The following is a 12485-nucleotide window of genomic DNA, read 5'->3' as shown; positions in this document are numbered from 1 at the left end:
AAAGACATTCTTAATACTTGGATAAAACCAAACATACTAGCCAGAGCACATGTGCTCCAAGCCCAGGACAAAACAGATAAACTATAATAAGGTTCATGTAAGTTTATATTATAAGTGAATAAAAGCAGAAAATGTTTCTCCCTAATATTTCTTATAAAACCCAGTACTCCTTAAAAGCTTGTTGAAATGTGTAGACCTTATATATTATAAAAGTTTAACTCCTTGTTTTCTTTAATCAAATTAAGTCGATCTGGGATTTATATACTAAACCCAACTCTGTAACTATTTTGTGTGATTCTCTGTCTGTCTCTGTCTCTCTCTCTTTGCTGAGTATCATAGAGTATTGGAACTCAAAAAAAATGACCAAACCTTGAATTTCTTTTTTCCTCTACACATACACTTTTTTTCTTTCAGTGCTGGGGATCAAACTCAGGGCCTCACCCATGATATGCAAGCAAGACCCCCAGCTTTCTCTATATACACTTTTTATGGGAGATCTTATTTTTTAAAAACTTGCTAGCTAGGCACAGTGGCACATGCCTGTAATCCCAGGGATTTGGGAGGCTGAGACAGGAGAATGACAAGTTCAAAACCAACCTCAGCAATTTAGAAAGGGCCTAAGCAACTTAGTGAGACCCTGTCTCAAAATAAAAAAAATTAAAAGGTTTGGAGATATAGCTCAGTGGTACAGCACCTCTAGGTTCAATCCCCAATATAATAATAATTTGTTTTACTTATATCCATAATTTAGACTAAAAATCTTTATGTAATTCTCAGGATAATTATTGATTTATAAATTGCATTGTACTTGACAAGACACAAAATGCATGGCAAGATTATTTATTTATTTTTCTGGTACTGGGGATTGAACCCAGGGACACTTTACTCCTAAATTAGAGCACCCTCTCCCCTTTAAAAAAAAAAATATTTGTTGTTGTTTTCAGACAGCTAAGTTATCCAGGCTGCCCTGGAACTTTGGTCCTGCTGCCTCAGCCTCCTACGTAGCTGGGATAACAAGCATGTACCATCACACTTAGCAAGACAATTTATTAATAACCTACCTATTTAGTAGGGTACAGATCATTTGAAGAATCACATTAAAAACATAAGTTTTAATAATTTTGTTTTTAAGTGAAACTTTTATGAATACATTTTTGCAATAAAAATATTTTACTTCAAAATGTTTTGTTAGTCTGTGTGCTCTGAGATCCTTTTGTAGCAGAATGCATATATTCTGAATAGGACACCTTCTTTGAGACATTGCCTCCTCTAATGGACCTTGGTCCCTAAAACAGTGTGATAAAACACAAGAGGATCAATGTCACTTTGAGTGCCCATATTAATAATAGTGCTGCTGTTTGGTACACAGTACCCAGGATCAGTGGAAAAGATAGGAAACGGAGTCAAAACTATCCAAGGAAACTGAAAGGAAATATAAATCCTCTCTGCAGGAAATCTTCCCTGAGCAGACTGACAAGCTTCCATAGATCAAATAAGGGGTAAAACTAAATGATTCTAAACACCTTGAAAAACAAACCACTTTAAGTATCAGCAAAATATAGCACATATTTAACTATCAATGACTGTAAATATTGTTACTATAAATAGTAACTAAGAAATAGAGCCATTATATGTACACAAAATGTTTAAAGAAATAAAATGCCTAATCACAAAGGTGAGTAAAAAACAATATCAGTAAACAACAGGTAAATTAGAAAATTATGCATTTCTAGATATGAAAAAACATAACACTTGAAATTATCTAAAAATTCAAAATGAAAAGGCTAAATTAACACATTACATACAGATGAAGAGAGAATTAGTAAATTGAAGAATAGCTTTGAAGGAATTATCCAAAGTATACTGGGGGCCAAAAATGTAGAAAATATGAAGTCATGAAGAAATAAGAAGGATGGAATGAGGTTAACCTAATCAGAGACTTGGGATGAAATAATAAAATAGGAGAAAGGAAAATTTTTGACAGATAATGGCTGCTTTAAAAAAAAAACTAATAAAAATATGAATTCTCATATGTAAGAAGCACAAAATTATTCAAGCATACTAAATAAAAAGAAGTCCACTCTGAGACACATTATTGTGAAACTGAAAGATATGGAGAAGAGTTTCAAAGCAGGTGGAAAGAAAAGATAGACCACCCATAAGACAGACAGGTATAATGATAACAGACCTATCAAGGAAAATAGAGGCCACAAAAAAGTAGAATATTATCTGCAAAGTATGAGATGAATTATCTATCAACCTAAAACTATGAACTTAAAAAATGATCTTAATAAATGAAAGATATAAAATCTGAAGACATTTACAGTTGAAAACAGTTTACCACCTGTACAAAAGGGACATCTCAGGGATTACTTCAAGAAGGAAAATGATTTCTGGCCATTCTGCTGAAGGACTAGTAAGTAAAATGGCAAACATGGATGTAAATCCAAATAAAAATGGCGTGTAAAAACTAACAACTGATTTGTAAAGTTAGCAGAAAGAATTAAAACACTGACAACAATGTTTATAAGAGAGAGGGAAATTGAATTTCAAGTGCTCTAGGATATTAAAATTATTCAGGAAAGGGATATATAAGGTGTTACTTAACTTTAGACTTTGGTGAACTAAAAACATATGATAAAAATGTAAGAGTTCTTAAAGAATATCAATAAAGTCCATAAATTCCAAGTCATATGTTATGTAGAGAAAAATGGAATAAGAAAAAATGTAAGTATATATCAAAAAGTAAAATTGTAGAATCAAATCTAAATATATATAACTAATTTATATGTGTGTGTGTGTGTATAATCAAAACAAATATAAATTAGCTAAATTCACCAGTTAAAATGGATTATTAGAAGGTAAAAAAACAAAATTCATTTTATGTTCTTTATAATAGATATAACAAGAGATAATGGAACATACAAAAAAAAAAGGTAAGATGAAAGAAGTTATACCTGAGAAATATCAGCCCCAAGAAAGTTGGGATAACCATGTCAGCATCCAGCAAAATAGACTTCAGTCCTAAAAGCATTGGGAAGGATACGGGAAAGCCCTGGTCTGTTCGGAGAGTCCCATGTGGGAACAGGAGTGAACCACAATAGATTTTCATACTCCCCAGCAAGCACCAGTGCTTTTTCTTTGACATTGCTATGAAGTATGAAATATATTGACACTTCTCTGCTTTGTTCAGGAAGTCCACTACCTTCAAAGTTCCATGCACCTTATCTTCCAAAGCAATGTCTTTGCAGTTGAACACCGTCTTTGCTATTATAAGATATTCACGGCTCACCACTGAACATCTGCTACCCTCCCATCCCCATTATGTTTTCCTTCCTGATAATTTCAAGTGTTATGTTTTTTCATATCTATCTGGTGTTTTCTCCTCATTCAGTTTTGATTCTGCTCCCAAAAGCTTTTCTGTAGAGTGAATTTCTAGTCTGCTGAAATTATATATTTATTAATAATCCTGAGATTCTCAAAGATATTATTTACTTCCTGTTGTCTTGCTGCAGAAGTTTTCGAGTTCTGCTACTTTCTGACAGATTCTGTTGCTCAGCATCCTCCTGGGGAAAGAGCCCTCTTCTTTTGGGAGTCAGTATCTGGTGTCATTTTCTGGGCTGCATGGCTTATAGGCTCCAACAGATTTCCTTTTCCCTTTATTACTGCAGCTGCACAACTGCTGTACAGTCCTGGACCCTTTAGGGCCAGAGGAATTTCTTGGTTCTTAGCTTTATTGAAAACATCACCCACAGTCTTTTTTGGTTTTTCTTTGCTATTATGCGCTTTATTTCATACTTTAACTATCTCATGGTATTCTTTTTATGAGGGGACTTGGGGTGATTGATTTTTTTGAAAAAACACTATGCTATTATTATGTTTTTGCCATTAGAAATGCCAGGGGAGCTCTTAAAAGTATAAGTCAAGTCATGTCAACTCTGTATCTACCTTCCATTTCTGATTTGCTCTCTAATCATTCTACCTATCCCCTGCTACGCTGGTGCAGCCACTGTGACTTTCCGATTGCTCTCAGTAGCCTCAGGAGCTTTTCAGATCTTCCATCTGCCTGCAGTAATCTTTCCCCAGAAGTTGAAATGATTAACTCCTTACAGTCATTGCTTAATCTGTTCAATGTTAACTCCTCAGAAAGACATTTACCTTACAGCATCTTCTTTTCATTCCTTTCTCATTATTTTGCTTTATTTCCTTCATAGAATTTACGAATTTTTGCAATTACACTTTTTTTTTTTTCAGTACTGAGGACCAAACCCAGGGCCTCATGCATGCTAGGCAAGTGCTCTACCATTGAGTCACATCCAGTCCTTTTTTTTTTTAACTTGAGACAAGTTCTTGCTAAGATTCCCAGGTTGGCATCATGCTTGAGATCCTCCTGCCTCAGCCTCCTGAGTACCTGGGATTACTGTACTATTTTTTATTTGCCTATAGTTGTCTCTTCTGGAATGTAAGTGCCATGGAGACAGGATGTTGCATGTGGTACTACTGGAATTTTGCCACCTGATGCACAGGAAGTGTTTTATCCATGTTTGTGAAATTAATTCACAGTTTCTAGTAATATCAACATCAGCACTGGAATCTCTGGAAATGAAGAGTGTTTTGGTTTCCTTTAGGGGAATGCAGTGACTCAACAGACAAAAGTTATTATCTATAGTAGAAGTCATTTTGTAAGTCATTTTTATCCTAATATGAAACTTAGGGTTTTATTGTTATTCAGGTGTTTATGTAAGTGATAAAGATGAGGGACAAAGATGATAAGAGAGTGAACTGCTTAGGTATGAATACTTACTTTGACATTTCTTTGAAATGCTAATAATGCTTTAAATGACTATTACACTGCAATTCACACATATTTAGTTCTGTACCTTGGCATGAAATATCCATTTATCAAAAGAGAAGTATGAAATTAAATGAGACAAGTATGAAAACAGTTTAATCTATATATTTTACCTCAGTTTAATCTAAAGAAATAGTAAGAAAACAACAAAAAAAAAATCCTTTCCAAAATATACTTTTGAAATATATAAGCAGAAAGGAGTAAATCCCATGATTTCCATATCAAAATTATGATCATTACTAAGTATCTAATATAATAATAAAATACTACATTTTTTGTAAAAATTGAATTCTCTAGGGAAGAATAGAGGTACTTTGGACTAGATAGAGGGGAATGAAGGGAAGGGAGGGGGTATGGAGACAGGAGGGATAGTAGAATGAATTGCACATCATTACCCTATGTTCATATATGATTACATGATCAGTGATTTTGCATCATGTACAACCAAAGAATGAAAAGTTATACTCCATTTATGTATGATGTGTCAAAGTGCATTCTACTGTCATGTATAACTAATTAGAACAAATTTTAAAAACCAAAGCCATTAACACAAAAATAGAAAAATAGAATACCTTCTATGAGACAGTAACTGTTATAACCGCTTGACTTCTTGCTATAGTCCAAATGTTTGTGTCCCCTCCATTCAAGTGCTGAAATTCTAATTGTTGTCAAGGTGATAGTATTAGCAAGTGGGACCTTTGGGAGGTGAATAGGTCATGAGGGCAAGAGCCCTCGTGGTTGGGATTAGTACCCTTGTAAAGGAGGTCCTTCTGTCATCAGCAAGATGGTGCTATCTGTGAACCAGAAAGTGGGCCCTTAGCAGACACCATATCTGCTGGTATCTTGATCTTGGACTTCTCAGGCTATGGAATTGTGATACATAAATACGTCATATTTATAAGCCACCCAGTTAATTATATTTTCTTATAGCAGCCCACATGGACCTAGAAACTGCTATTACCTCATTCAATCCTTACGACACTTTTTAGGTGTATATACTATTACTTTACTATTACTTTTTTCAAAAGTAGAAATATAAAGATTGCAGGAATTTATTTTAAAGAATATATTCTTTCAAACTTAGAATACAGCTCAAATTTTATTAATTATTTATTGCCACATATCAAGCCAGCTCAAACCTAATGGCTTAAAATAATAGCCATTAATTGGGCTCATGATTCTGGGTATCTTTTTCTAGTCTGCCAGACCCAGCTTATCTTGGCAGTGCTTGCTGATGCACTGTGGTCAATTGGCAGATTGGCCTGAAGCTGGGCTTGAATGGCCTCATTCACATGTGCGGAAGTTGGCTGGCTGTTGGCTGGGGTAATATGGGTGACTGCTATGTTATGTTATATTTCTATTTTCTCTTTTATTTGGTTTTGTGCTGTGACCTTTGGGGTGTTGCTGATTCTAGAGGAACTTTCCCTCCCAGGGCTAGCTAATTCCTAGATATAGTGAACAATTTGCCTCTGAGCATGCTTTTCCAATCCAGAGTCTATACCCTAACCATCCATCCCTTTTACCACCCTTACCTACCCTAATTACCCAGGGCCAGAGACCAGACAACTAGGGATAATCTCTACACCCTGGAAGCCTCTGAAGTTATTCAAGCTAACTAATCCTAAACCTGTTCATTCCTGCTTTGCTTGTTCTTTCCTGTGGAAATCACAATAAAAGTTCTTGCCACAATCTTTCCTTATTTCTTCTGCTTCCTGTCAGGCCCCACTGCTTCCCCCTGAAGCTCTTATTAATGTAACATGTTCCTCTTCTTGGATCTTTGAGTTTAACAATCTGTCTTTTCAGTGACAGTCATCTCCTGATCTATTGGTTTTACCATATCTGAAAAATAATAAAACCTACATTTTAAAACAACTGTGTTATTTTATCATCTAGCAGGCCATTCTGGTCTGTTTACATGGTGGTAGGGTTCCAAGAGCAACAAGTCAAATGTACAAGTGTCTTTCAAGTCTCTCTTTATGTCATTTTGCTGCAGTCCCATCGAGAAATGCAAGGCACAAGGCCGCAGTGGAAGTCAGCACAGGAGGACTAGGTGCACGGAGGGGTTTGGCTACAGGGACCTCTGAGCAGATCAATTGACTATAATCCATCAATGACACAGGCGTCTCATAGGGTTTCATATTAACCTATCATTTTCTTTGACTTTAGTAATCTTTAGAATCTGACCACTAAAATGAGCAAATAATATTTTGCCACTCTTGACAAAAAATGTTATGAACTATCATGTCTTAAGAACTGTTATGCAATAAATCAAGCTTATAAACTATTAACTAAATTCTCTTTTGCTTAGGGAAGTGACTGCTTTTAACTAGAGGACTTGGACAATATAATTGGGGATTGTAATGATGGTCATTTTGTTCAAAACAGAGAGGAGATGGTAAACTATAATATAATTCACAGAAACTTTAAAATAATATACTGCCTCTAACATTCTCATCATTCTAGATAATGAACATGGTCAAAAATATTTTTGACAGAGATTTACAGACTCTTTTGCCCACAATTGGTGGAATGTTTTCAATTCTCTTTTCAAACTCAATCTTTTTAGCCTTCCTTCTTCAGCAATCTTCAAAATGAAATTCTGAGCTTCCTTATTTCAGAATTCCTCCTTCCTCCTATTACTCACCATTATTGTCATCCCAGACCAACATGCTCATGTCATAAAGCACTGTAGGGGATCCATGCTACCTCCAAAGAAGAAAGAGAAAATAAATTGGAAGAGAATGCCAGGACTTGTTTCCTTCTAGTTTTAGCTTATCTATAAGAAGAAACACACACACACACACACACACACACCGAACAAACAAAACTTTAATATACTCTCAGTATACTTTTCCCAAATTCCAGAAATAATCATGAACAGAAGAAGCATGCCCCTCCCCACCAGAGCTTCCCTTCTTGTTCTCTTGGTAAACCAATCCTAAATTGCTCTTTTATCATAATAGTAATATTAGTACCCAGACCAATGGATATTGCAATATGATAAACCTTAGGTTGAATCTCAGCCACTGACTACGTGAGAAAAGTTGAGCAGCTTAAGTTGTGTGTTAGTTTTGACCTCCAAGAAGTGGACATAAAAAGCCATAAACTCAAGTCTTGAGAGAGTTCAAAGCTGCCTTGCACCACTCTTTGCCTACTATTCTACCTGAAGAATGGCCTCTGTGGTGAGGGCAAGACAGAGGGGAGTCATCAAGGACATAGTATGGCTACTTCAGAAAGAGATGGAGTTTTCTCTGGGAAAACTGAAGTGGCTGTAACAGCACTAGATGGGTGAAGATTGCTTCCATTTGGATTTGTGTCTCTTGGATTTCTCCTCTTATCACCATTCTTTCTCCATCTCAGGATGCAGGTGGGATAGGTCTGGGCAGGAAGACATCTCTTTGGAAAAGCTAAGCAGGAACCAGGGTGAGATCTGGAAATATGTAGAACTAGGAACAAACCTGCTCTTACCAGCTCCCAGGAGGAGACCAGCGTGGAGCCTGGGGCCAGTACTCAATATAAAGTACAGATTTGTCTGTAGCAAAATTCACTGTGGTTGCCCATTTCTAAAAAAAATGAGAATTCAATATTTTGTCTTTAACTCTTTTTCTGAGAAAACAATGGTTTTTATTAATAATCACATCACAGGATTGTCATGAGGATCAAACGAGATGAATGAAGTATAACTTCTAATTCAGTGCCTAATAAATAGCACGTGTTCATTAAATGTTGCTTGTCGATTCATAAAAACTTTGGTGTTCGAGGCTTGTAATAATAATTAACTTCTTTAAAGTATGAATCATCAAATTATCTTTGAATTTATTGTTATTATGTCCCACGTTGGCTATATTTCATTTTGCAAGAGTAGGTTATGAGTTTATCAGAAAACGAAAGTTTGATCTTGGCAAATATTTAGCTATCTCTATGAATGAAAAAGGACACTTAAAGAAGTAAACTGACTTCCTATGTTAAGTTCTTTGGCCAGGTTTTTACACAGTATACCTTTAAATGACAAATTAAATCATAACAGAGCCTGGTATATTTAAATCTCAGAGAAATTTATGTTTTATCTTAGAAAAAATTATGAAGCAATAAACATTATCATTCTTTTGGTTTCTTTTTTGCATTACACTTCCAAAGACCTGATGAAATCAGGAAATAGCTGATGCTATCTCAGAGAATAAATAAAAAGATAGCTTTGTGTTAATAGCTGAACATCAGTTTTGTGTAATAGTCTTGCTTTTTAGTCATATTATGGATGCATTGTTTGCCTATGTTAAGCCTGAACAAACCCATCTTTTTAGTCTGTGTAGAATTATTCTTAATTTTATATTTAATGTATACTATCAGAATTATTAACCTTAAACTACTTCTAATTGTACTTCCTTTCAAGATGCCAGATGTTCAACTGTACAATGATGCATTTACTTTGAGGTTTTGGATATGGGTATTCTACTTAAAGAATGCACAATTTTGTCCATTCAATATTACATATATATCCTGGGGATAGAGAGAATGGTATTCAATCACTCAATACTCAATTAATACCTTTGAAATCAACCCTAAGGTATAGCAGGAAGATTTATTTCTCTCTCTCTCTCTCTCTCTCTCTCTCTCTCTCTCTCTCTCTCTCACACACACACACACACACACACACACACACACACACACACACACATTCATTTTATATATGACACTGCGGGGTTATGGGTTTTTCATAAAGTGAGGGTATTACAATGTAGCAATAAATCAAATGTCTGGATGTTTCACAAGTTCATAAGGGCACTCCTACTGCATCATGGCTTTCAGAGTCCTTTATAATCCTGACATCCTTCCTCCCTTTTGCAGATGACCTCTCTCAACAGGAAGACAATGATCCCCCTAAAGAATATGATCCTGGGCAATTCGCAGGCCTTCTCCATGGATCTTCTCCAGCCTGTGAATCCCCTGAAAATCCATTTCATCTCTATGGGAAAAGAGGTCAATGTGAAGAAAGTCAAGATGAAGTCAGTTTGGCAAACAGTCCTTTGCCTTTCAAGCAGACTCCAATAGAAAATAACTCAGAACCTGTGGTAAAGAAAATTAAACCCAAAGTGGTCAGTAGAACAATTTTTCATAAAAAAAGCAACCAACTTGAGAACCATACCATTGTCGGCACAAGAACAACCCGGAGTGGATCCCGGAGTGGAGACCAGTGGGCTGTGAACACAGGGGGATTTGTGGAAAGAGCATGTACTCTGGGGAGAATAAGGTCATTGCCTAAAGCCCTGATCGACATGCATTTATCCAAAACTGTCTCTAAATCTGATTCTGATCTCATCACCCACCCTTCAAAGGAGAAAGCATCAAGAGTTAACTGGAGTGAAACTTCAACTGCCGAACACAGTTCTAAAGGGAATTCTGAAAGAACACCATCTTTCACATCTGAATGGGAAGAAGTAAGCCTGGTTCTTCTTTATGTTGGGTTTTGGAACTGAGGGAGGTTTGAGAAATTGTCAGCTTTTTAATTCTTTCAGAGGCTAAAGAGAAAAATTAACAAATGCATATAGCCCCAACTGGAAGGGAAAGGTCCTATGGGTAACACGTGTTAATTTCACAGCATAATAACAAACACAGTTCCACATACATGGGGAAATCTATTGTTTCCATAGAAATTGATATCAAGCAAGAGAATGTTCACATCATGTCCTACCAAGCACTGAAGCTGACAAATGGAAAAAAATCTTGATTTTTTGCTCAATATCCTTTTGCTACTTGCTAAACTCTGTTAGTTTGTCTCCCTATGTTAAAGTATTTTGTATTTTCAAAAGAGCTTCTTTTAATCTTAACCTTAATGACAAAAAGAGAATACTGGCTCTTCTCAAAGAATCATGCAATAAATGCACATCACTTAATATTTTCCTTCTATAGCTATCAGAGGATCATTAAAGGAAAAGATGTTTGGGGGTCAAGTATGACCAATTTAAGCTCTCTTTAAAGACAAAGCCTTTAATCTGAAAGTTATTCAGAAAGTAAGTGCCCTTGTAAGGTTATAAAATATAATCCTTTGTCCCTGAGGAGAATTACATCATAAAATAATGAAGCTCCTTGCTTTTTCCTGATTTTAAAGAATGGACCACAGTCTCATAATATTTCATTCTAACATGTCACATTTTGTCTCTCAAAAGACTGCCAGTTAGATTAGGTTTAAAAGTACATTAGGTCACTATAGTATTCTGAGAACTAAAATAGATATGGTTCTGATATTGATGGTCTCCACTGGGATATTTGGGAAAAATCACTGGATATCTTTGCATCTGTTTCAGGGAGAACAAAATGGGACAATCCTCATTGTCCTTTCTGAAACCTGCCATCTAACAGGTCGGCAAGATGAGGCAGAGGGAGATTAAACCATAGATGCCTACATCTTAGATAGTTGTATATTCCAAAATTCTAAAATAGTAGATGTATAGTTTTTTTATTACATTCATTTCTTATTTTTTAAACTCTGAATACATTTAAATCCCTTTTTGAATCGTTTTTTGAAAACAATATTAATTAACATTTAATTTATCCTTTAGAATTAAGTGGTTCCATGCCTACATTCTTGTGACTAGATGCTACTGATCAGCTTGTGGCTGATCAAACCATGTAGTTAGAACTTGATTCCAAAGATCATGCCCACAATCTATAACCTGCTCCCTTCACAGTCAAATGAGATTCATGCTCTTAGGCAGAAGAGGAAGGATGCTAGAGGATAGACCTCATCACATGATCTTATTCTCAGCTCCTTCCCTGACTAAGAATATACAGTTCCTAACTAACTCATTCTTCTAAGTGCAAAGTTTGTTTCAAGAACTACATGTTAATTTTGAAAGTTTAAGGAAGAGAAGCATAATTTATATTTTAAAAAACACCTCAAAAGAAGTTTGCTTCACTTTAAACCTTTCCCTGTTGTTCTCTTAATTATAGTATTGCTGTAGTAATAATACCAAAAATATATGATCCTAGCATTTGGAAGTTATTTTAAAATGCAATGTTTAAAGTTAATGCAGTAATCCCTTTACATGACTTTTATTTCTCACAGATTGACAAAATAATGAATTCCATAGATGTTGGAATCAACAGTGAACTTGAAGAGATGAATGGTGAGAACACAAGTAAGAAAGCTTTCCTGTATTATAATGAATAAATGTACTTAAAAATAGCCAGGAAATGATAAAAATTTTTCCATAGTTTCATGTTTTATCATAATAGCAGTAGCTGAAATTATTTCCTTCTTCTCTCAGATCCAACAATCATGACCTGTAAATATCAATTATAAGTACTTTGGTTCAGCAAATTAAGGTTTTTTTCTATTACTGTGCCAGTTAATATTAATGAAGCTTCAACCTTATGTTGAGTGCAGTAGGAAGCACTTCAAGGTGTTGCAGAATCTGATGACTTAACACACTATTTCTCATTCAATGAAATGTCCTTTTATTCTTGCCAAAGCAATTAACAACTTCTCCTAGGTTATAAGTACCATTTGGCCAGAACTATACATCATTCATCTTCATGTACCTCATAGCACCTCAAAGAGTATCTTACAAATAGTTGGGTTTGCATTTGCTGTCTAACATATTATTACCCTTAGTAAATATTGTTTTCTTCCCTA

The 12485-nt window shown here is 35.3% G+C and overlaps 1 protein-coding gene across 10 annotated transcripts in view; it reads left to right on the top strand.

Moving 5' to 3' along the window:
• Positions 1 to 12485, top strand: part of ANKS1B (ankyrin repeat and sterile alpha motif domain containing 1B) — a 1201009-nt gene that overhangs the window by 760861 nt on the left and 427663 nt on the right. For 7 of the 10 annotated variants that reach the window (XM_079141355.1, XM_079141347.1, XM_079141352.1 and 4 more), the window contains 2 exons: positions 9698 to 10287; positions 11916 to 11988. In XM_079141355.1, coding sequence (XP_078997481.1) covers positions 9698 to 10287; positions 11916 to 11988 — 663 coding nt within the window. The remainder of the gene's footprint in view (positions 1 to 9697; positions 10288 to 11915; positions 11989 to 12485) is intronic. The other 3 variants (XM_079141356.1, XM_079141354.1, XM_079141351.1) reach the window with 1 other exon arrangement.

This window comes from Sciurus vulgaris (genome assembly GCF_902686455.1).
Source record: "Sciurus vulgaris genome assembly, chromosome: 5".
NCBI classification, from domain to species: domain Eukaryota; kingdom Metazoa; phylum Chordata; class Mammalia; order Rodentia; family Sciuridae; genus Sciurus; species Sciurus vulgaris.
This window is presented reverse-complemented; position numbering and strand designations above follow the sequence as displayed.